Source organism: Grammomys surdaster, unplaced genomic scaffold (genome assembly GCF_004785775.1).
Source record: "Grammomys surdaster isolate TR1022 unplaced genomic scaffold, NIH_TR_1.0 129, whole genome shotgun sequence".
Classification (NCBI taxonomy): Eukaryota; Metazoa; Chordata; class Mammalia; order Rodentia; family Muridae; genus Grammomys; species Grammomys surdaster.
In genome coordinates, this window is record NW_021604587.1 from 17,292,939 (window position 1) to 17,318,984 (window position 26,046).

The window sequence follows — 26,046 nt, forward strand, 5'->3', positions numbered from 1 at the left end:
TTTCTCTCTCTCTCTCTCTCTCTCTCTCTCTCTTATCGTCTTTCGGTCAAACCTGCAAGAGACACCTTGGGGATTGTTAAAACCTTTATGAGCGGAAGGAGGAATTTTCAGCCAGCACTATTTATAAATGATTCAAAGGCCGATCGTTGTAGCAGTATAACTAGTCTTGGGTTGTTATAATTTACTATGAAAAGATGAACTTAGGACATGTAGGAAATCTTGACAAGGTCACTATGTGGTGCTTAAATAGACCCTGTATATAAAGGACTCGAGTAACCCTCCACTTTATGCAGAAAGGAACTTGGGCTCTGAGATTTTCTGGCCCACAGACCCACAGCTGGAAACAATTCTAAACAGAATCTGAACTGCAAAGGCAGGGGTCTCCTGGGATACTGTGAGCACTCTGAAGCCAGTGACCTCAACAGCCCGCTTCGTTTAAGGGGCTGAACGTTTCGAGGATGGATGTGCAGCTGATGAGAAACAGGTAACTGTAGCCAGGCAGCGGTCCAGGGCACCTAGGGATAAAGCCAAGTACGGACCTAAAGAAGCCTAGCCAGGCCCTCACTGGAGCGAGACTCCGCCTCGGGCGCGTCCGCGAGCGTGGCTGTAGTTCCCACAGAACCCTCACGACGCCGAGAGACCTTAGGGCCCGGAGGTGTGGTGTCTCGGAGCCTGCGCCTTGCGGCCCGCACCCCAGATCGGTCTGGCTCCTCCGCAGCACCGTGCAGCATTTGGCCGGACTCACGCCGACGCCCCCGCTGCGCGCGCTCCCGCCCCGCCCCCACGTGCTCGCGCGCGCCGGCCCCGCCCCCTCGGCGCACCCTCGCTCCGCCCTGCCGCTGGCCCGCTGCGGTGCCGGCCCCAGCGACCCTCCGCGGCCCCCAGATCCTCCGCCACCAGCCTCCATGGACTCGTTCGCCCCCCAGCAGCCCGGGATGTCCCGCGCGCGCCTCGCTGGCACCTTTGGCCGTGGGGCGGCCTCCGTCAGGTATGCCGCGTCGAGACCGCCGGGGGTGGCCCGGGATGCGCCTTGGGGCGGCTACGCCTCGGGCGGCAGGGCGTGGTCTGATATGGCTTCCTTGCGGAGGATTGTTTCAAACCGCTTCGTGAAGAACGTTTGCCCGGAGAAGGAGGCCTTCTGGAGGGACCGTGCTGTGGCTGTAGCTCGACAAGCCACCGCGGTTCCTGAGAAGACCCTATTGTGACATCCCCACCCCACGGACCGATTTTCCCTTAAACCTTGCCCACCGACAGCCCACCGCTAGAGGCCCTGTATTCACAGGAGTGGAGCCCCAGAAACTGCCGCGTGAACCCCTAGGTGTCCAGAGCCTTTGCCCTAGACTGCAGCTCGGTTGTAGAGTTCCAGTCCCTTGCGTGTTCATGGAACTCCCCTCACCTGTCCCTGGCCACTGCATCCAACCCCTTCACTTTGGGGAGCGCCTGTTTCGGGGACTTGAAGGTCATTGGGGGCGCAGAAAAAGAAAACTGCATGGAGAGGGAAAAGGAGGCTCGGAATCCCCCAAAGCGCCTGACACCAGGTTCCTGGTAGAATCCAGGAGTGCCGGCGTACTGGGAGGGGAGTTGATATTAGGGGAGGGCCGGCCTGCTCTTTTCCATACAGAAGATTCCAGTTTCTGCTCTCTGTCTTTGGGGCTGACCTTGATAGTCTGGGCTTTGTTTGTGACGGATCTGGTATGGGGCTGCCAGCGAAACGCAAGAGGTTGGAGTGATGGAGGTGTTGCAGTAGGAACCTATAAGAAAGGGAAGGGAGGAGTCACTGAGGTTTGGGTACTGCTAACCTGTCATTAAACCAGAAGAGGTTTTTTTGTTTGCTTAGCCATTTGGGAAAGCAAATATGCTATTGTTCCTTTGAGTGAGGGCTGTCAAGTAATATTTTAGAATGGCTTTTCCTATATTCTGTCTTAAAAAAAAAATTGAGACAGGCTCTCACTGTGTAGACTAGGCTGGCCTTGAATCCAAAGAGATACACCTGCCTCTGCCTCTCGAATCTTGGGATTAAGGGCTGTGCCACCGTTTATAGCTGGCTTTTTCTGTGTTCTTGATTGGGTATTTTAATATTCTCTGTGTGTATGTGTGAGTGTTACTCTCTAGTGTTGAGGGTCAAATCCCAGAACATTGCTTTTGCTAGACAAGTGCTATATCACAAATTAGCCTTGTTTTTTTGTAGAGTTTTGTTGTCTTTTATTTGTTTATTTACCAGATGTTGTTTGTTTTAATTGGATCAAATCTATGAAGAGTGAAAACTACTTTTTTGTTTGTTTGTTTTTTTGTTTTTTGTTTTTTGTTTCGAGACAGGGTTTCTCTGTGTAGCCCTGGCTGTCCTGGAACTCACCCTGTAGACCAGGCTGGCCTCGAACTCATACTTTTTTTTTTTTTTTTTTTTTTTTTAAGACAGAGGCTCGCCGGGCGGTGGTGGCGCACGCCTTTAATCCCAGCACTTGGGAGACAGAGGCAGGCGAATTTCTGAGTTCGAGGCCAGCCTGGTCTACAGAGTGAGTTCCAGGACAGCCAGGGCTACACAGAGAAACCCTGTCTCGAAAAAACAAACAAACAAACAAACAAACAAGAGGCTCACTTTGTAGGCCTGACTGGTCTTGAACTCAGAGATCCACCTGCTTCTCAGTGCTGGTATTTAAGACATGAGCCACTTTGCTTGACTTTTTTATTTTTTAATTGTGTGTGTGTGTGTATGTATGTATTGTGTATATGTATGTATTGTATGTATGTATATATTGTGTATGTGTGTGTGTGACCAACACTGTGCTTGCCACAGTGAGTATGAAGGTCAGAGGACAACTTGCCAGGAGTCTTTTCTCCCCTTTCTCCTATGTGGGTCACCAAGATTGGACTCAGGTCTCTTGGCAGCCAAGTGCCTTTACCCATGGAGCCATTCTGCAAGCCCTAAAACTAATTCTTGTTTTTCATTTCCCAGACTCCTTCACATACTCTGGCAATGTGTTTATTGAATGACTAAGCCATGAAGGAAGAAAAGCCATTAGATAGTAATGAAACAATGCATTTAGGAGTCCTGGTTTGCTTCTACTTTGACACTGCATGGATTTCTCTGCCCCTGACAGGAATTCTTTCTGAGCTCTACAGCTTGTAGTGGGTAGCTACTCATGGGAACAGTCTTCATCCTCTCTCAGTCCTTCTGCCAGAGCATCACTGTTTGAAAGTATTTTGCCGGGCAGTGGTGGCGCATGTCTTTAATCCCAGCGCTTGGGAGGCAGAGGCAGGCAGATTTCTGAGTTTAAGGCCAGCCTGGTCTACAGAGTGAGTTCTAGGACAGCCAGGGCTATACAGAGAAACCATGTCTCGAAAAACAAAGACAAACAAACAAAAACTAGCTGGGCAGTGGTGGCGCACGCCTTTAATCCCAGCACTTGGGAGGCAGTGGCAGGTGGATTTCTGAGTTCAAGACCAGCCTGGTCTACAGAGTGAGTCCCAGGACAGCCAGGACTACACAGAGAAACCCTGTCTTGAAAAACTAAAAAAAAAAAAAAAAAGAAAAAAAAGTATTTTAACTTTGTACAAAAATTGAACATGATGCATTAGAACTTGGAGCAGGCCAGTGATAAATCTCTCTGGAGGTGTGTGTGTGCCTGTCTGTCTGCCTGTATGTGTGTCCAGTGCCACATTGGTTTGATGTTTTGCTGGGGATGGAACCCAGAGCCTTGAACATGGTAGCCATGTGCTCTAGCTCTGAACTGTATCCCCATTGCAAACTCAGGAATCTTTATTTAAATTTTTAAAACAATTGCATTTTAAAGTAGTTCAGTTTAGATTTATTTTTGCGAGTATACTTTGTATACAGGAAAGTACAGGTGAATGCAGATACCCAGTGAGTCCAGAAGAGGGCGTTGGATTCCCTAGAACTGGAGTTACAGGCAGTTGTGAGTTCCCTGACATGGGTGCTGGGGCCTGATCTCAGGTCCTCTACGAGAGAGATACATGCTCTTAACTGCTGGGCCATTTCCAGCTTCCCATTTTTATTTGCTTAGCCTAAGGTGCATGTATGTATCTGTGTGTGTGGTCAAGAGGGTAACTTCCATGAGTGGTCTCCTTCCTCAGTGAGTCTGGGATTGAACTCCATCATCAGGGTTGCACGTTAAGTACTTTTACCCACTGAGCCGTCTCTCTGCCTCTTTACTTTCTTTCATTTTCTCTCTCTCTCTTTTTTCCTTTGATTTTTTTTTTTTTTTGAGACAAATTTTCTCATCCAGTAGCCTTGGATGGCCTAGAACTGACTATGTAGACCAGACTGGCCTTGAACTGACTATGTAGACCAGACTGGCCTTGAACTCACAAAGATTTGTCTGGCTCTGGCTCTGCCTTCCCACAGTGCTGAGAGCTCTTTACTTTCTTAAAGGTAATTTATATATATATGTGTGTCTAGGGGATCCGGTGCCCTCTCCTGGCTTCTGCAGGCACTGGCAAACATGCAGCATACACTCACACAGACAAACATGCAGACATACATACATTAAAAAAAAAAAAATGCCAGCTAGGTAGTGGTGGCCCATGCCTTTAATCCCAGCACTCAAGAGGCAGAGGCAGGCAGATCTCTGTGAGTTTGAGGCCAGCCTGGTCTACAGAGTAAATTCTAGGACAACAAGAGTTACATAGTGAAACCCTGTCTCAAGAAAAAAAAAGTACTTTGTTAGTCATAACTAAACTCTGAATTTTGCATAAAATGGTTTAGCTGAACCGTGCCTTAGACAATACACAGTTTAACAGTGAACCTTTGATAAAGGAATTTTGGTGAGGGGTTTCCTCATTTCTCTACCTCCTATGATTTAACATGCTTTTCTTACCCGTTAAAGCCTTCCCTTCTTATTGTCCCTAGTGCTTTTGAAATAAGTCTAAATCTGTTTCTCAGACTGGCTTTGAACTTGGTTGATCTTCCTGCCTCACCCTGCCAGGTACTAAGATTTCAGGCCTTGACACCATTCCTGCCACCCCATCCCCCACCCCCTTGCATTTTTGAAGGTTCTTGTCAGGTTTGGGTTCAGCTCTTTCCTGTCAACTGCATTTGGTCTGTTTGTGCTCTCTCACTCCTGACTGATTAAAGAGGCAGGCTTAACTAAGGAAGAAGTCATGATCCTGGAGACCATAGTTAGTACTGGCAAATGCATGGTTCACTTCTATAGGAGTCTGTTCTCTCGGATGGAGAATGGAGATCAGAAGTGAAAATATTACCTCAGAATTAGAAGTTCCTTTCTAAGGCTATGACCATAATCATGCCATCATATAGTTTGGTTTCTGTTCCCCAAGCATGCAGAATTAAAGTTGCTTTCCCCTTGTAAGTGGGCTTGCGAGTTGCTCTTGGTTAATGAAATGTACATAAGAGTAACGCTGTAGTCCTCTGCAGTAAGTAACGCTGTAGTCCTCGGCAGTAAGTAACACTGTAGTCCTCGGCAGTAAGTAACGCTGTAGTCCTCTGCAGTAAGTAACGCTGTAGTCCTCTGCAGTAATGCTGTAGTCCTCTGCAGTAAGTAACGCTGTAGTCCTCGGCAGTAAAAGCTTCAACTGTGAATTTGTTACTCACTCGCTTTCCTTCTGCTATGATGGCTGTTGTTGCTCCAAATCACTCTGGATCCCAGAATGAGCTTGAGAAAGAGTTAAAACGTCACTGGGTTTTAGAATAGAATAAACAAATTTTATTTTAATTTTTATTAGATTTTTTATTTTGTTTTATGTGTGAATGTTTTGCCTGCATGTATGTCCATGCACAATGTGCATGCTCAGTGTCTGCAGAGGTCAGAAGAGGGCGTCGAGTCTCCTGGAACTGGAGTTACAGATGGTTGTGAACCACCATGTGGGTGCTGAGAATCAAACCCAGGTCCTCTCAAGAGCATCTAGTGCTCTTTACTGCTGACCAACCTGAATCAAACATTTTAGTCTTGAATGATGGTCCACTCCTTTAGTGAGACCTGTCTCAAATTTTTTTTTTAAATTATGTGTGTGGGGAGGGGAGAGGGAGAAGGAGGGAGAACAACTTGTCTGGAGTAAGTTCTCTCCTACCGTGTGAATCCCAGGGATTGGATTCAGGGCAACAGGCTTAGCAGCAAACACCTTTACCTGCTGAGCCATCTTTCTGGCCCTAAATTTTTTTCTTATCCAAAGTGTAACCTAGTTTATATGGATTAGTACTAAGGAATTAGTGGAAACCTTGCTGAAATATACTGTCCTACTACAAAATATTTTTCTATGTAGGGGTCTCTTGCAGAACTTCAGAAGTTCATGAAGAACTTTGGTTATATATCAGAACAATTCTCAGTTCAAGATCAGTCTAGGGTATGCCAGACAAACAAGACAGACAACAACAAAAAACTCTTCAAAATCCTCAGTTGCTTGGATGCTGATGAGGAAGGCTTGGTGTGATTCTAGAAGAAGCAGAGACGTTTGCTTGTTAAGACTTGTAGCTTTATTTCTGCCAAGAGGTAGTGGGCTCACTGTTTACCTTTGTGCTTATGTCTGGGGGACAGTGTACTGTGTTCTGTGACATCACTAGTGCATGTAACATGGCAGCGTTTCCTAGCGTTGGTGCTCTTATCCAAAGGGGGAGTAAACGTGAGAGATGTTACACAACTTAAACTGTTGGTTTTGCCCTGAAGTTTATTTTTAAAGGGTTTGGAAAAATAGCTCAGCAGGTAAAGGCACTTGCTACCCAGCCTGAGAATCTGAGTTTAATTCCTAGAACCCACATGATAGACAGATAAAACCAGTTCCACAACTACACATACACCTACACATACACCTACACTTACACACATCATGAGCTACACATGCCAACACATGCAATATATAGCGCACATAAATGAACACATCAGTAGGCAGGTATTATAGTTTGGGTACTTAAAACTAGTTAGTACCTTTGATTTAAAGCCCTTGTTTGAAGAAAAGGTAGCATATTTGGTATATTTCTTTTTGAGACAGGGTCTCACTATGTAGCCTTGGCTGACCTAGAGCTCGATTTGCAGACCATGCTTACCTCTGCTTCCTGGGTGTTGGAATTGAAGGTGTGTGCTACCATACCTGGTTTTATTTTTTACCGTATTAAAATTTTTAATTTTAATGCTCATCGTGTGTGTGTGTGTGTGTGTGTGTGTGTGTGTGTGTTGGTGTATGGAAATGGCAATCAAGGACAACTTGAGGGAGTAGGGTCTCTTGTTGCACCATGTAGGGCCTAGGGAATCTAACTCAGGGTGGGGAAGTACCTTATTTCCCTGAGCTATCTACTGTGCCCTTAGCATGCTTTTAAAAAACTTTAGTTTCAAAGTCACTTTAGATTTATAGATGAATTGTAGTGTAGAACCACAGTGCTTTTATAGGAATGAAGGCATCAGTGTTTAGAATAATTCGTAAACTTGCTTACTTGGGAGTCCAGACTTTACTGCCCTAAATGAAGTTTCTCTAGTCTAAGATCTAATCTAGCACTTCACATTATGTTTGAATTTGACATGCTGCTAACAGTCACGGATGTGGGGGAGGATAACTGGATGTTTGTTGCATGAATACTGGTGGAACTGATTTTACAAAGAGCAGGAAGTGAGAGCAGTAGTCACAGTCGGCCAAAGAGAAGGAACAGCATGGAAAATACCCGAATACACTGAACAAATGTCTGGATAGCACTTCCTGTTTATGATGATTCGTTTTCTGGAGTTCTTGAATCTAGCATCCTATTAATACAAATTGATGAAATCTGTATAGACATAAATTTCAATTGAGCATGAGTTTTTAACCTTTTTTTAAATTAGGTTGTCTATCTGGAACTACATTTAGCAGCTAGTAAGAGAATCTTAGCAAAAATGACATTGGCATTTATTCTCTGTTGCAAAAAATGTCCTCCAGAGGACGAGAAGCCTTTTCTGGTATAAAGTTAACAAGAGGCCAAGCTACTTCTATACTTTGCTTTGGTGACATTAGCACGTGGCTTTTATCTTTTCAGTAGCTTCACGGTCACACAATGATTATAGGAACCCTGGCCACTGTGTCTTTCAGGTAAGAGGAGGAGGCAGGGAGGCTAGTCCTCTTAGCTAAATCAGTTCCCTTTCAAGAACTTTCCCAGAAGCTTCTACAACACTTCTGAGTTTTCCTCATTAGTCAGATAGCTCTAGAAGCAGAGGAATCGGGCCTATTGCTGACCCAAGTGAAGTGGGGGTGTTACCAATGGATGGGATGGGCGTGGATTGACCACTCCATTCCTACTACAGCAAGACAGCTATGTAGAATGAGGATTATATTGCACTGGATTTTTGTGGCTGTGGAGGGGGAGGCTACAGTCAGTGTTCCATTGCTATGAACAGACACCATGACCAAGGCAACTCTTATAAAGGCAAACATTTAATTGGGACTAGCTTACAAGTCAGAGGGTTAGTCCATTGTCATCATGGCAGGAAGCATGACAGCATGCAGGTAGACATAGTGGTGGTGAAGTAGCTACAGTTCTACACCCAGATCTACTGGGCCTGGCTTGAACATTTGAAACCCCAAGGCCCACCTCAGTGGCACTTATTCCAACAAGGCCAAGCCTACTCTAACAAAGACTGCCAATCCCTTAGCATTCAAATCTACGAGCCTATGGGAATTTTCTTATTCAAACCACTACCGCATTGGAGGTGCTGAGAGAGAATTAAAATTACCACATAGTTACATGTCAGGAGCATCTTCTTCTTCTTTTTTTTTTTTTGATTAATTTTGTATTGGATATTTTATTTACATTTCAGATGTTATCCTCTTTCCCCATATCCCCCCCGACTCAGAAACTCCCTGTCCAATCCCCCTTCCTCCTGCTTCTATGAGGCTGTGCCCCCACCCATCCACACACTCCCTTCTCCCCATCCTCGAATTCCCTCACACTGGGGGGATCCAGCCTTCACAGGACCAAGGACTTCCTCTCCCACCTGTGCCCGACAAGGCCATCCTCCCTTACATATACAGCTGGAGCCAGTGGGTCCCTCCCTATGTGCTCCCAGGCTGGTGGTTTAGGCCTTGGGAGCTCTGGTTGGTATTGTTGCTCTCCCCATGGAGCCGCAAACCCCTTCAGCCAGGAGCATGTTCTTTAGTCATAAAATATGTGTCAGTTTGAGTCATTTTATGGTTAACCATGCTTGGTCATGACAGTAGCAACACTGACTTTGTCTTAACTGTCACTCCAGTGTAGACCATCAGTGGAAATGGCTTTTATGGTCTTGCCACATGCCCTACCTTTCCTTCAAGTTTCTTAATTTTGCCAAGGGAAGTAAATGGTGACTGGTTTACTGTAAAGGCCACATCTTGTCAACCTGCCTCAGTCCTACTACATTCAGGGAGCTCATTCTAATCAATACCTGAAGTCTAGATTAATGCAGGTATGGCAGCCTTTATTATTCTCCCTGTGATTCCTCCAACATTTATTTTTATTTATTTATTTATTTATTTATTTATTTATTTTCATTTTTCGAGGCAGGGTTTCTCTGTGTAGCCCTGGCTATCCTGGAACTCATTCTGTACACCAGGCTGGTCTCGAACTCAGAAATCCGCCTGCCTCTGCCTCCCAAGTGCTGGGATTAAAGGTATACACCACCACTGCCTGGTTCCTCTAACATTTTAATTTGAAGGATTTCAGAAGTACGGAAAAGTTGAATTATTCAGTGCACATTCATATGTGTCCATATGTAGACTCCAAACTTTATTGTGTTTGTTTTCTTATAGCAATCAAACCAGTGCTTGAGACCAATCCCAGAGTTTGGGGGTTGCTCAGTAAGCACTTTGCTGATGAGCTGTGTCCCCAGCAGTTCACTTATTTCACTTTTGAATACAGTTTGGTCCTCTGTTCAGTAAGGGCGGTTAAGAGTCACTCAGACCAGCCAGTCCACCTGGAAGAGACGGAGATCACCAGAACATCCATGAAGAGGTTCAGATCACTCAGCTGCCTGCAAGAGATACTCTGACCTGTGTGACAGCCTGTGGCTGTACAGCGAGCTCCAGGTTTCTAGCCATTGTGAGCTGTCACCCATGCTGACAGCTTTGGTGATGGGCTATCTTTGAGTTATTTCTGCTCCCGTCAGGAATCCCAGTAACTCACTGGCTCACCAAGTTGGACTTTGGTGGTTCCCTTACTAGGATGAGTAGACATTTGTTTGTCTACCCAGGAATAGTGTCTCTCAACACAAGGATGACCTTGAAGTCCTGATCCACCTCTACTTCCCAGTTGAGTTGCTAGGATTACAGGTGTGCACCTGTCTCTGACTTTTAATTGACTTCCCAGGTTCAATCCTCATTTCCCTTCACTGCGCTGTCAACTTAACAAATAGAATAGTAATCTTATTATCTATAATAATATTTTCTATATTATTCTACAATAACTATTATATAATTAGTGTTTTATTTCTGTGAAGAGATACCATAACCAAGGCAACTCTTATAAGGTAAACATTTAATTTGGGTGGCTTATAGTTTCAGAGGTTCAGTCCATTATCAGCCTGGTAAGAAACATGGCATCATGCAAGCAGACATGGTGCTGGAGGAGCCAGGAGTTCTACATCTTGATCCAGAGGCATCCAGGAGGAGACTAGCATCTACAAGCAGCTAGGAGGAAGCTCTCTTCCACACTGGGTGGAGCTTGAGCACTAGGAGTATTCAAAGCCCACCTACACGGTGGCACAGTTCCTCCAACAAGACCACACCTATTCTAACAAGGCCACACCTCCTAATAGTGCCACTTCTCAAGGGCCCGGTATATTCAAATCACCACAGTAATAGTGGGTCATTTCATATGTTACAGCTGTTTTCAGAGCTCTTGGAGTAAAGGCTCACTGTGAACTGAGGGACTGAAGAGACACCTCTCAGGGTACGGTTAAAAACACTTGCTGTTCGTGTAGAGGACTAGGTCTGGATCCAGCTCCAAGGGATTTGATGCCTCCATATTCCTCTGTTGTAGTAATTAATTAAAATTGGCCTCTGGTCAAGCCGACTATCTAAGCTGCAGCGGCTCTGCCTAGCCCAGCCACCATGTTTCTCGGCCTGAGGCCCTGTGCGCACTACAGCTAGAACTGGCCTGCAAGAAACACCATCCCTGCCACCCACTAGATGCCAGCGTGAGAGATGGCTCTGCCAATCTTCCATGCTGTCTCGGCAAGGCTGGGCATTGCCCAGACCATTCCACCATCCATGCAGGCCCAATAAGAGAATGAGACTCTAATTCTTATAGATTAATCAAAGGCTTTATATGTTTGATAATGATTAATAACAAGATGCCCATGCAAAGAGAGTTGTATCCCAATTAGTTAACCTAATTATAAGTTTATAAGTTGTTCCCCACGAGTGCTCTCCATACCTGTGTGGTTCTCCATCTTCCTACATCTCTGCCCTCTCTAGCTCCTCCTCTTCCTTTTTTTCTTCCTCTCCCAACTCCTCTTCCTCTCCTTACTCCTCCCATCTTAGCTCCTCCTACATTCCTCTCTTCCTCTCCCTCTCTCCCCTACCACTCCCCCTCTCTCCCTTCTCTCTCATCTTCTAGCTTCTCCTCTCCTTCTCTTCCACCTACAGCCCAGTCTTTTTTTTTTTTTTTTTTTTAGTTTTTCGAGACAGGGTTTCTCTGTGTCGCCCTGGCTGTCTTGGAACTCACTCAGTAGACCAGGCTGGCCTCGAACTCAGAAATCCGCCTGCTTCTGCCTCCCAAGTGCTGGGATTAAAGGCATGCGGCACCACTGCCCGGCTATACAGCCCAGTCTTATGTAAGGAGGTATTTTCTCAGTCGAGATTCTCTTCTTTCAAGTGTCTCTGGCTTATGTCAAGTTGATACAAAAGTAACCAGCACTCTCACCAACACATGACTTCTGATGACTACAGCCTCCCTTACACAACCTCTGAAAGTGGAACTCTTGTAAGTCTTGGGCAAATATAGGCCCACCTAGGATGTACCAGCCTGGCTCAGGTGCTGTGAGCTACATGGCAGTGTTACTACTGGAGTTTGGGGTGTATGCAGTGTAGACACATAACAGTCATATGTATGACCTTTGAGTATAAGGATCATACTCAGTTTCATATAAATGTTCTGTTTATTCTTTATTGAAGTACAGTAAACTAATATTTTACACATACAGTTTCAGAAAGCACTAATATGAGTAAAAGCAGATATGTCCAGATGTCGACTAATTAATTCTGGGTGCTGGATGGGAATAAGGGTGACTGTGCTTTTCTTTGAACTCATCAGGGATTTTCATGGGTTTGTTGTTGTTGTTGTTGTTAAAAGTAAATAATTATCCAGGCATTGGTGGTGCACACCTTTAATCCCAGCATGCAGGTAGCAGAGGCAGGTAGATCTCTGTGAGTTCGAGGCTAGTCTGGTCTACCAAGTGAATCTCAAGCCAGCCAGGACACAGAGAAACCCTGTCTCATCCCCCCCACCCCCGCTCCAAGTAAATAATTAAGTAACTGTAATGCTTCATGGTTCAGTGACAAACAGACTATATTATGGTTAAAGATTAAATTTGAGAATCAAGAAATACAAGGGGAGAAAAACCCTAAATTCAGTTTTACCCATTGATAAGAAAACACTAATCAGGATAATGTTCTACTTAAGGAAAAAGACATTTTTCTTACATTTGTGTGTTCCCACTGTATTTGGACTGGACAGGGAACAAGTAAGAAAAAAGTCTCCTATTTTCAGTATTGTCTTGGCTTCCAGCAGTAGTTGCCAGGGAAACTCTTTTGTTTCTTGGTCACATGATCTGGTCATGCTTTTTGTCAGTGGCTGGTTATAAGTTTGCAAACCAAAGAGCTCCTGGTAACCTTGGCAGGCAGTCAGCATACTGTCCTTCACAGAAAATGGGCCAAAGGTCCAACTTGCAAAGTCCTTCTAGAGGGGAAGCGACTGCAGGATCAATCCTGTTAAAAAGATGTGCAGGGGCAGACGGCCATCATTTCTCAGGGAGAGATGTTCATTTAATATTAAAATTATCTTTACACGGTTGCTTCTAAAACCTTGTTATTCCATAACAAGCGCCTTCCTCATAGCTCCTAATTTTTATTATAAAAGCTACAGAAGAAGTAGTAGTATGATGAAGACTCATGGAGCCTACCACATGCATTGAGTTAGTATCTTTGAAACAGGGTCTAGCTATGTAGCCCTTCCTAGCCTGGAACCCTGTCGTCGCACCAGCCCCCATATATTTCAGAGTAAGCATTTCTACATCTATAAAAGAGAGGTTGTGTTAAACCTGCATGTTAATTTGAGGAAAATTGGTATTTGTGCTTTGCTGGGTGACCACACCCCAAAACTCTTGTGGCAACCATCAACTGCCAGTAGCTCTTCAGCTAGGATGGAAACTCATGAACTTTCCCTGTCTATGTTGAAATTTCTACTGGCTGTGAGCTGGCCAGTACAGTGGTTGTGCCCTTTGTGGAAGACAGCACTTACCCCTCCCTATCCTGCAGTTCGTACACTCTTCCTCCTCTTCTGTGATGGTCACTTAGCCTTGGTGCTGGTGGTGGTCAAGGAGGAGGTGGTAAAGGTGGTGGAAGATGAGGTGAAGATGGGGGTACAGGTGGAGGAGGAGGAGGAGGTGGGGTGATTGAAGAGGAGGTGGTGAAGGTGGGGTGGTGGTTGTGATTGAGGTGGAGGAGGAGGTGTTGGTAAAGGTAGTAGTGGTAGGAGGTGGTGGTAGGGGTTAGTGAAGGTGGTGATGGAGGTGGAGGAGGGGGTGAAGGTGGGACGGGGTGGTGGAAGAGGAGTTCATGAGTGTCCTTTTTAGTGTCACCGTCACTTTTGTTGTCAGCACTTTGAGTAGCTTCGACATTAACCATTGTCCACTGCAAATAGAAGCTTCTCTGAGCAAGGTTAAAAGCAGTGTCTACAGGTATAGACATAAGTATTTAGAAAGCAGTTGATGACTTCCACTCAAGGAAGCAGTAGTAGTCGTTTTCCCCAGGTTCTGTGACCACCCCAGCCAGGGGGGTTTGGCCAGGTTTACAGTACGCATACGTGCGTGCGTGCATGCATGAGTGTCTGTCTGTCTGTGTGTGTGTGTGTGTGTGTGTGTGTTATACCATGTGTGTGCAGGTGTCCAGGGAGACCAGAAGAGGGCATTGGATCCCCTGAGACCTGAGACTGGAGTTACAAGGAAGTCTAAGCTGCTGATGTGGTGCTGGGCTGGCCCCAGGTCTTGGGAACTGGACTCTGGTCTTCTGGAAGTGCTCCTAATCATTGTGTTATCCCTCCAGCCTTAAGTCATGTTGTGTAGTGACATAGTTGGTTTCCAGGAGGCATGTTTATAGATCCTTAGTTTCAGTTTGGTGTTTTGAAACAGGGTTTCTCTGTGAATCTCTGGCTGTCCTAGAACTTTGTCTATAGACCAGGCTGGCCTCGAACTCACAGAGATACGACTGACTCTGCCTCTGGAGAGCTGGGATTAAAGGCATGCACCACCACTGCCCCACTATAAATCCTTAGTTTTCACTAACTCACCCCTAGTCCTTTCTCTCCCATTGGTCCTGCATAACCTTTAGCCTCCAGTGTCCTCCCCTCTTCCCTCAGAGCAACTGTGTCTACTGTCACCTCCCCCAATTAAATCATCTTACTATACCCCTCTTGTGGGCCATTTCTGGCTTCTTGACCTTTACAGACACTATAAATTAAATATAGAAATCTAAAAACTTGAAACTAGGGGCTAAAGCAATGGTTCTCTTGCAGAGAACCTGTGTTTGGTTCCCAGCACCCACATTGAGTGGTTCATAACCGTCTTTAACACCAGCTCCAGGGGAATCCAGTACCTCTGGCCTAGTGGGCACCTACATGAACACATATAATTAACATTTTATTTTTAAAAATTAAAAGACATAAATACATTTGTGTTCTGCCTCCATGTATATCTGTGTGAGGGTGTAAGATCTCCTGGAAGCGAAATTACAGACAGTTGTGAACTCTCTTATGGGTAGTGGGAATTGAACTCTAGTCCTTTGGAAGAACAGTCAGTGCTCTTAATTGTTGAGCTGTCTCTCCAGCCCATAGAAGGCATGCAGGGTCTTTCTGGGCTTAACTGATCTCACTATAATATTTTCCAGCTCTGTTTTTCTGAAACTTTCATTATTACATTTTTCTTTATAGATGAATAAATTCTGATGCATATATGTATTACACTTTCATTGTCCATCAGCTGATGGCTGATGGACATTTAAGCTGATTCCATTTCCTACCTATTTTGAATAGACAGCAATAAATACAGATGTGCCAGTACTCCTGTTGTAGGATTTGGAGTCCTTTGTGTATATGCTCAGGCTAGGCAGGCTAGGTGGTAGTTCTGTTTTTAGTGTTACACCTCCACACATTGATTTCCATAGTGTCTGGAGCCGTTTTTATCCTACCCTACATATATCCTACCGGCCAGTAGATACGGGTGCTGTTCCCATGTCCTCTTCAGTACTTGTCACTTGTTATCCTACCCTACATGTATCCTACCGGCCAGTAGATACGGGTGCTGTTCCCCATGTCTTCTTCAGTACTTGTCACTTGTTTTCTTATGACAATGTAAGATGGAATCTCAAAGTAGTGTAGTTTGCATTCCTAATGGTTAGTGATATTGAACGGTTAAAAATGTTTATGGGGTGAGACTTAGACATGGAGGTGGAGGGGGAGAATCAGGCTTGACCATGAAATTGGGTTACTGAATAGGAATAGAGGGAGACAGAAAGGCAGCAGAGTCCATAGAAATTGTATTGTTTAGGAATATATGTCTCCTTACACTTTGCCTGGGTGCAGGGAATATCCCTTCTATCAAGGAGTAATAGGTCTCTAAAAAGACTGTGTCTTCTGTGCTGAGAGTCTATAAGGTAGTCATGGGATAATTAGAACTTAGTTTATTGAGGCCTTTATATCAATTTTTATTTTCGTTTGTTGCTTTTGAGACAAACTGAGAAAGGCTAACTTTAGTCTAAAGCAGTGTAGAAACTTTTCTTTGAGAATCAGAAAAAGTAAAAAGACATTGGAAATTCTTGGCATCAGCTGATCAGTTATGAATGGGACCTTGGTGCCATCTTCCACTGAGCCAAAGAGCCATTGACAGTTTAGTTCATAATCAGTTGTCCAGATAGTCTTTAGACCACTTACACTAACTCTTTCAGAATATGGAAAAGAAGGGTACAGTTCTGATTAAAGAGATAGGTACCACTTTCCTTACATAACAAAACCTTTCCTCTTGCATGTACCTTTTACAGATTCTCACACTTCCACACTCAAGAAACTCTGTTGTTCTGTTACAGCTGCAGCCGACTCCGCCAGGTTCAAAGTGTCCTGACCCAGAGCAGCAAGTCTCAACCTGATGGAATTCTCTGCATCCTAGGTCAGTGCTTTAATAATAAGTTTGTAGTCTTGATCTCAGGAAGATACTAGCAATGCTATCATGTAAGGTATTATTGGCTAGCATCTTCCCCGTTTTCATTCTGGTGATATCTGTTCCATCTTAATGAGGGTGAATATTAAGAGGGGTGTCAGTGAAATAAAGAGGGAGCCCCCACCACAAGCCTGCCGGCCCTTCCTGTTTTTGAGACAGGGTTTCTCTGTGTGTAGCCCTGGCTGTCCTGAAACTTGCTCTGTAGACCAGACTGGCTTCAAATTCCAGAGATTTGCCTGCTTCTGTCTCCCTAGTACTAGTATTAAAGTCCTGTACCACCATGCCCGGCTACGACCCTTTCTTTTCAAAACCACAGAGAGAGCAGTTGCTTGACTCTGATCCATCCATCCTGCGAATAGCTGTAGTCCTGGGATGGCTAACTCATTGAGAGGCAGAGGTAATGACAGTGTCATTTAATCTCCTTTTGTCTCTCGTCCAGCCTTTCTAGACTAACCTTAGTGAAGGCCATCTGCAGACGTATATGTCACCGCAGCACACCTGACAGTGCAGGCTAAACATTGCTTCTGACATTTGGGAAGGGCTAGTGGGTATTAGTCTAGCCACTTGTCCTCCTCTTTTTCAAACCGCCTTAACTTTTTATTTGATCATACACACATTTTTCATAGGGAACTCTTTGAGATCTGTTCTTAGACTAACAAAATATTCCAATGTCTGTAGTAAATCCATAGAAGACCGTATTTTCTGGTTCTTTTTGCCCTTAAGAATTGCTTCATGTGGGCTGGAGGTGGTTCTGTACATAAGAGCACTTGCTGTTCTTCCAGAGGACCCTGGGTCGATTCCCAGCACCTACATGGTAACTCATAACCATCTGTAACTCTAATTCTAGGGGATCTGATAGATAATGGAGGGTGCTCTTCTGGCCTCCTTGAACAGCAGATACACATGATACACATATACATGGAAGTTAACCACCCATACAGTAAAGTAAAAACTGAAAGAAAAAATGCTTTTCAGAATAACACCTTAGTAATCTTGTTGCTTAATTCTCTCATCTGTGTAGAACTTGAGATCCAGGGAAGGTACCTTATGCCTCAGCCTATTTCTCTCACAAGGGACTGTTTATTTAGTTTTAGCACAAAACTGGTTTGAACTACTGCCTTTGGCCATCAGCGCTTTACAAAACGGGCAAATCTTTGGCTCTTACTGTATTCCATGGTATAGGACAGCTAGTCACAGCTTTCTTTGCTTTGCAGGAATTGACAGCAGATACAATGAAGGCTGTAGAGAGCTGGCAAATTACCTTCTGTTTGGTTTATACAGTCAGAACACCACTGATTTTGAGAAAACTGGATTTTCTGAAGAAATTCTAGATGGTAAGTCTATATTATATTGGCAAATGTAAGAGAGTGGTTTATTTCTTTGGACCCTTAGTTCATGATTTTTTTTTGTTTTTGTTTTTCGAGACAGGGTTTCTCTGTGTAGTCCTGGCTGTCCTGGGACTCACTCTGTAGACCAGGCTGGCCTCGAACTCAGAAATCCGCCTGCCTCTCCCTCCCAAGGGCTGGGATTAAAGGCGTGCGCCACCACCACCCGGCTTAGTTCTTGATCTTTTTGTAAAAATTGTTTTAATTTTAATTTTATTGTATTGTATAAGTGTTTTGCTTGCATGTATATATGTGTACCATGTGTACGTGTGTGTGCGAGTGCCTGTGTGCCTGTGTGTGTGTGTGTGCGCGAGTGCAGGCATGTGTGCATGCTTGGTGCCCCTGTCGGATCCCCTGGAACTGGAGTTAGAGATAGTTGTGAACCACCACTCAGGTGTTGGGGATCAAACCCAGGTCCTCTGGAAGAATAGCAAAGTACTTTTAACTGCTGAGTCATCTCAGTGCCCTCAGGTCATGATTTTCTGTTTCTGTGGTTTTGGGTTTTTGTTATTGCTGTTTATTTGTTTTGAGACAGTCTTATATAGCTTTAACTGGCTTGAAATGTACTGTGTAGACCAGGCTAAGATCTAAGATCTGTCTGTCTCTGCCTTCCTAGTACTGGGATTTAAGACATACACCCAGCATCCTGTTTGTAATCCTTTAATAGGAAAATATAATCAGAATTTAAGTAGTCCAAAGCTCTAGTAAATTCTTACCTTATTTTGCTTTACTGTTTGAACAATGTGTGGTCCCCTAATTGGCCTTAAAATTGGCAACTCTCTGGCCTCAGCCTCTGAAGTAGCTAGGATTACACCAAGTTAAGATTTTTATCTTTTTAATAGTGAAAAATAGCATGTCCTTGTAGACTTATTAAAATAAGTCTACAGCAGTTTCCAGAATATATTTATTGGGTAAATCATCTTTGAGACCAAGAGCAGACATTGGTTTTGGCCTTGTCACTTGGCAGGGTACTAGTTTTTCTTAGTATTGCCCATTGCTCCATTTCACTGAAGGTTCAGATTGTGTGCTGTTGCCAGTGAAAGCACTCTCTGCTTTAAGGCAAAAATGAGCTGCTCTTGTAAGCTGCTCTTGTGAGAAAGAAGATTTTATGTGGATCTTTAGCTGAGGAACAAGGGGCTATTGTCCTGCTGTCTTTGGGAATTGTTTTTTGTGTGACTTTAATACAATGCAGGCTTTCTGCCTGTAGTCTGCCTTCCCTGGCTTGGAGACACTGCATGTGTTGAGGCTCCTGTGGGCTGTTGCCCAGGAGCTACTTCTCATGTCGTATACTTAGCATTATAAATTGTCTGTGAGATGAGTCAGGAGACATAGAACAAACAAGGAAAACTGGACAAGAGACAAGACACTTGCAAGGCAGCTGGGAGACCATGAAAGCAAACATTCGATGTCAGATGATCTCACTGGAGTAGTGTGGTCTCAGATGGGAGGCAGTTTTGTCCCTTAGGAGACATTTGGCAATGTCTGAAGACATTTTTGATGGCCATGGCTCAGTCTGTGATACTACTGGCATCTAGTGGACACCAGAGCTGCTGCTAAACATCACAAAATAAACAAGGAAGCCCCAGGTACACAATGAATTTTCTTACTAAACTGTCAATAGTTCCGAGTTGTACCGTCTTTGAAATTTTTACCTTGGTAAAGATCCCAATACTATCCATATAATTTAGTTAGATTTGTCCTTTTTATTATGAACACAGAAAAAAGAGACTGAAAGTACTTTGAATTAGTATCCTTTCTTTGTTTTTCCTTCCTATCTTTCTGTTTGAGGTATGTTCTCACTCCGTATCAGGCTGGCTTCAGATCCAGGTGCTTCTCAGCCTCTTGGGTGCTGGGTTTGCATGCAACACTGTGATCTTCGTCGGATCCTTTTCTTTTTAGGACTTGACATTATAACATCTTTTCTTTCCATTTCCCTTCATGTTTCTCAGCCTGTGGGTTATACCTTCTTTGGCAACCCTCTGTCTCCAAAAAATATTTACATTGCAACAAATAGCAGTGATGAAAGAGCAACAATAATAACTTTATGGTTGGGGTCACCACAACATGAGGAACTGTATTAAGGGCTCACAGCATTAGAAAGGTTGAGAACCACTGATCGAACCCTCTCATATGCCTCTCCCGCTCCGTGTGTGTGTTTGTGTGTGTGTATTCTTATATAAAATCTTCTCAGTCCATATAATATTGTATTGTGTGTATGAGTGTTTTCAGGACTATTTGTCACTGGATAGCCAGTTGGCATGCTCTTCCCTGGGGAAGGACAACTCTCCTGGTTCCAGCTTTTCTCAGTTTCCTGTACAGTTCTTTGTATGGGGTTGAGGCTTCCTGGACTTTTCTCTGTCCACTTTGGAATGTCCAAAGTTTTGGCAGTGTCCTTGTTCAGCTCATGTTCAGGCAGTCATGTTGGTGAGACTTTCTGGATGTAGCGTCTAACGTTACTAGGAGACACCATCAATTGTTTTTCAGTTTATTGTTTGTTTGTTTCATATTTTGATTTTAACCTTCTTATCAGGCGAAGTGTTTCAAGCCTTTAATCCCAGCACTTGGGAGGCTGAGGCTGGTGTGGATTTCTGTGCGGTTAAGGCTTACATGGTCTACAATAGTAGATTCCATGACAGGGCTAGGTAGAGAGACCCTACCTTGAATAAAATAAAATAACATTTCTTTTCAGGGGGCTGGGGAGATGGCTGAGTGGTTAAGAGCACTGGCTGTTCTTCCAGAGGACTGGATCCAATTCCCTATGTCCAGGCGATGACTCACAACTCTCTGTGACTTGAGTCTGAGGAGATCAAACCCCCTCTCCTGGCCTCTCTGCAGCTACTAGGCACACAAGTGATACACAGACATATATGCAAGCACAATATCCCATATGAATAACATAAAATAAAACATCTTTCTTTACATGTAGTGAATTGGAAAGAATTTATTTTGGAAGTTTCCAGTTGCTATACATTTCATGGTTGCAAAGACATTTCAGTACTAAAAATAAGGAGTGCATCTAAATTCCCAAAGATGTGCATTTATTCTGTCATTTGATATAGGGGAAACTTAGAAGATAGGGATTTTACTCTAAATTAATAAAGTCATTTTTAAATCCTTATAGTTAGAATGCTAAGATCAGATTTATGCTTCTAGCATTTTGGGTTTTGAGGCATGGTTTCACTCGGTAGTCCTGGCTGTCCTGGAATTTGTGTAGACCACACTGACAGCACACTCACAGAGATGGAGCTGAGATGCCCCTGAGTGCTGGGATGAACGGAGTGGGCCACACAGCCAGCTTGCTTCCACCCTAGCCTCACTGTGCATGGAAAAGCCAGCGTGAGGTTCTTACTTTTCAAAGATACATTTAAAACATTTTACATGATTTTAAATTTATTGATTACTTTAATTTATTGAGACAGGTTCTTTTTATGTAGCTCTGGCTATCCTGGAACAAGCTGTGTAGACAACGACGAGGCTGGCCTGAGACTCACATAATTCTATGATTAAAACCTCGTGCCAGCACCCTACCATCTCACCCTGTCCCCTCCTTCCCTTTCTCTTCCTAGTCCTCCTGCCTCTCCCTTATTCTCCTGCTGCTGCCTTATTTGAGTTTAAGTTTGTTTTTGGTATAGGGTGTCTCTGTAAATCAGAGTGCATCCTTGAACTTGTACTGGGGTCCTAAGCACATGCCAGCATGCCCAGCTTCATATTTTCTTCTTCCTTTCTTTTCTCTCCTGCTTTTAAGATAAGAATCTCACTGTGTAGCTCTGGCTGAACTGAAACTCACTGTGTATGTAGACCATGCTGGTCTCAAACTCACAGAGAGCTGGCTGGCTTCCTCTGCCTCCCAGTGCCTGGATTAAATGATTAAAACCACCACACCTAACCATATTTCCTTCTTTTATCTGACTGTTCACTCTATTAAATATCAGAGTCCATTGAGAGTATGAAATGTGTAATTAGATTTAGCTAGCAATTGTTATGAGACATCTGTTTTTGGATCCTAAAACTTTAAAGTTATATTCAGTGTAGACTGTGTGTGGTGTGTGCACTGCCCCCCCCCTCACTTTTTCAGGTGTCATAAATTTCTCCCTTAGCAGGAAGTTGACAGTTGATTTAGGTCAGGGACCTGGGTGCTCTGGGCCATGAGGAAGCCCAGTGCTGAGACATGAGAGAGGGTCTCTCCTTCTTTCTGCACTTTCCTCACTCCACCAGTTCCTCAAGTGGTCTTGTTAGAGAGAGGCCTAATGGCCCTGCCATCAGCAAGTCATTGAACAAAGCCCGTTTTTCTTTTGGAATCATTTCTCCTCTCACTCAGGCTACTTTAATATCTCTGGCCTGTTCCATTTCCTGTCTCGTGGCTCTTGAATTTGCCTGGGTTTCCTTGTACTCTTGGGATTTCTTTATTCACTCGATCCACCACTGTTGATGTCGGTTCTGAATCTGTAATCTGTTGGTATGTGTTCAGCAGCTCTTCCGCTTGCCTGCGTTTCCTTCCTTCCAGCCTCTTCCTGTGTACAGAGTTCACTGCTGTCCACAGCGCCTGTCCTGAGACTGACATGCAGTGTCCAGGCTCACAATTGCTTGGAGCCAAATGAGCCTCTGGCCTTGAGTTTTAGAGTTTTGTGTGGAGTCCCCGTCATAATTTTCTTGTTTCTTGTTTCTTGATTGAGTAGCCATGTTATTTCCATTTGATACTTATCTCCTCATTGATAGTGCATTGTGAAGCTAGGTGTAGTGATGCTAGTCTGTAATCCCACCACTTAGATGCAAAGGCAGGAGGATTGCTGTAAATTCAAGGCCAGCCTGGTCTACACAGTGAATTCCAGGTCAGCAAGGGCTAGATAGTCTTTAAAAAAAAAAAAAAAAAAGCCAGGCCTGAAATCATAGCTGCTTGGAAGGCTGAGGCAGGAGGATTGCAAGTTCAATGCCTTCCTGAGCTATATATTGAGTTCAAGGCCAGTTGAGACAACTTAGTGAGACCCTGTCTTTAAACAAGTGAAATGGGCTGAGAGTACCAGGTTCAGGAATGAACTCTGCTCTTTTGACTTACTTGGGGCTTACACTGTCATATTTAGAAGGCCACCATAGGAGGAGCATTGCAGAGGCAATAGAAAACTCTTACTGTCCATACCTGACTATTGCTTGATTAAATAATTACCATTTAGACTTTTGTTACATTGTTTCTGAAATAGCTGTATGTTTTGCTTTTGGAGTTTTGTTTTGGTTTTTTGGTTTGTTTGTTTGTTTGTTTGTTTTTTGTTTTGTCTTGTTTTTTCGAGACAGGGTTTCTCTGTGTAGCCCTGGCTGTCCTGGAACTCACTCTGTAGACCAGACTGGCCTCAAACTCAGAAATCCACCTGCCTCTGTCTCCCAAGTGCTGGGATTAAAGGCATGCACCACCACTGCCCGGCTGCTTTTTGGAGTTTTATTTGTTTGTTATACTAGAAATGAACCCAGGGCCTGGTCATCCAAACTCTGAATTGCTGAACTACAATCTCGTGCATAAAGTAGAGTTACTAATTATTAATTATCTGAGCAGAAACTGAAGGGAAAGCCTCTGACAATTTTGTGTTTTGTTTTTTTCTTCTTGCAGATGTGATTATACTGATTAAATCAGATAGTGTCCATCTGTACTGTAATCCTGTCAACTACCGATATCTTTTGCCTTACGTGGCACATTGGAGAAACCTGCATTTTCATTGCATGACGGAAAATGAGGTGAGGAGAGAAGACAGGATAAGTACTTCATTCAGGAAAGTGTTGGTTTGGAACAGAAGCCCCTTTAAACTACAGATCCAGTGTTTGAGTATGCTTACACAAAAATGAATATTCAAGTAGAAAGCTTTCTGATGTGAGGCTTTTGGTTGTTTACATGAAGGAGACAGCAGAAGCTTTCACTGCTTTCTGAGCCCAACCTCCTCCTGTCCTGCCTCTCCTTCACCAGTCTCTGCCTCCAGGACAGGAGGGTAGGCTCAGAAACAGAAGCAAAATTACAAAGACTGCCCTTACAGGCTTTCCAGCCTGCAGCTTGAGGGCTGCAGCAGGCATGAATGGCTGTAAGTGTTGCTCAACACAAATGTGTAGGCTTATTTAAATAGTTATGGGGTCGTAGTTTATCTTTTATTTTATTTTTATTTATTTATTTTGTTCAAGTCAGGGTCTTACTGGGTAGCCCTGACTGGTCTGCTATTCAGACATCTGCCTACCTCTGCCTCCCAAGTGCTGGGATTAAAGAGACATCCCACCAGCCTGGTAGAATATTATTATTCTGTTTAGTGTATAAGTTGATTAGGCAGTTTTTTTGAGTCAGTCTAAACTTTATAGATGACAGAGTTGGGTTACAGTGTCAGAAGACCTGACATGCCCGCAAAGGTTAGAATTATTCTAAATGTTGTGACATTTATGTCTGGGTTTCTTGGTGTCTATTTCTAATTCTATTTCTCTTTGGGTCCTTTTGAAGAATATGACTAGAAAAATTGGGATTTTTTTTTTCTGCCTGTAATGAATGTCATAGCAATTTCTACCCAATATTGATTAAGAACATTTCTTTCCATGTGACTATTGGGGACACTTGGAGGAATAGGTTTTATCTGTTCCATTTAAATGTCAATCCATTTTGAGTTGATTTTTGTTTATGAGATGCAGAAATGGAGACTATTTTTGGCCAACAAATAGGATGGCTTTAGGAAGCCATCCTTCCCTAGTTGGAAGTAGTTCTTTATAAAAGACATTTAAGACAGTCCCTGAGGCTGGTGGTAGTGGCTCATGCTTTTAATCTCACAGTTGGGAAGCAGAGGCAGGTGGATCTCTATGAGTTTGAGGCCAGTCTGGTCTACAGAGTGAGTTCCAGGACAGCGGGGGCTGTTACACAGAGACCCTGTGAATGTGTTGGGTCAATGGGGTGGGATACAGTCCCTGAGATATACAGAGATAATGTGAATGTTAAATGATGTGTCTCATTAGAGTCCACTTTTCTTTTAATTCCCCTTAGTATGAAGATGAGGAAGCAGCAGAAGAATTTAAGATTTCCAGCTTTGTGGACATGGTTCGAGACTGTAGTAGAATTGGTATTCCTTATAGCTCCCAGGGTGAGTATCTGATAGCAAGCCATTTAAGAACCTTGCTTGGGGCTGGAGAGATGGTTCAGAGATTAAGAGTGCTGGCTGCTCTTCCAGAGATCCTGAGTTCAATTCCCAGCAACCACATGGTGACTCATAACCATTTATAATTAGATCTGGTTCCCTCTTCTGGTGTGCAGGTATACACGCAGGCAGAACACTGTATACATAATAAATAAATCTTAAAAAAAAAAAGAAAAGAATGCTGCTTGCTTGGATGGTTTGAGGATTGAATGTTCCTCTTTCCTGATAGATATTTGACTGGAAAACCATTTGATCCATTTTCACTAAGGAAAAAGATTGACCAGAATGAAATTTAGGGACTCTCTTATACAAGCTCCTTGCTCATAACTGTGAGGTTACCACTCTAACGTAAGCTACCTGTGGTCAAGGAGAACTGATAAGGGATTTAGCACAATTAACATCTAGTCTGTATTATTTATTACTTATAGATACAATGTGTCTTCATAATAGAAAATTGTAATTTTAATAGCTATTTAAAAAATAGGAGCCAAGCGGTGGTGGCGCACACCTTTAATCCCAGCACTTGGGAGGCAGAGGCAGGTGGATTTCTGAGTTCAAGGCCAGCCTGGTCTACAGAGTGAGTTCCAGGACAGCCAGGGCTACATGAGAAACCCTGTCTCGAATTCCCCCCCCAAAAAAATAATAAAGATAAAAAAATAAATACGCTTATGGGGCTAGAGAGATGGCTAAAGGCATGTACTGGTCTTTCAGAGGACCTGAGTTGGGTTCTCACCAGCCATATCAGGCAGCTCACAACTACTCGTGACTCCAGGTCCAGGGATTTGACTCCATGGGTGCCCTCATACATACATATACATAATTAAAATAAAATAAATCTTTTTGCCAGGATGGTAGCATACACCTTTAATCCCACTCAGCACTTGGGAGGCAGAAGCAAATAGCTCTCTCTAAGGGTGAAGACAATTATGGTCTACATAGTGAGTTCCAGGCCAGCCAAAGCTACATAGAGACCCTGTCTCAAACAGACAAGCAGGCAAGCAAACAAAAAATGTTTACAGTAGCAGTTCTCAACCTGTGGGATGTGACCCCTTTGGAGGTTGTGTATTGTATATCCTGCATTTCAGATATTTATATTACCATTCATAACAGTAGCAAAATTAC

General features: G+C 43.8%; 1 protein-coding gene across 1 annotated transcript in view; it reads left to right on the forward strand.

Moving 5' to 3' along the window:
• Window positions 1-818: 818 nt before the first annotated feature.
• Window positions 819-26,046, forward strand: part of CUNH20orf194 (chromosome unknown C20orf194 homolog) — a 131,173-nt gene continuing 105,945 nt past the window's right edge. Inside the window, exons 1-5 of the mRNA XM_028755558.1 lie at window positions 819-988; window positions 16,264-16,343; window positions 17,609-17,728; window positions 23,376-23,500; window positions 24,774-24,870. Coding sequence (XP_028611391.1) covers window positions 906-988; window positions 16,264-16,343; window positions 17,609-17,728; window positions 23,376-23,500; window positions 24,774-24,870 — 505 coding nt within the window. The 5' untranslated portion in view covers window positions 819-905. The remainder of the gene's footprint in view (window positions 989-16,263; window positions 16,344-17,608; window positions 17,729-23,375; window positions 23,501-24,773; window positions 24,871-26,046) is intronic.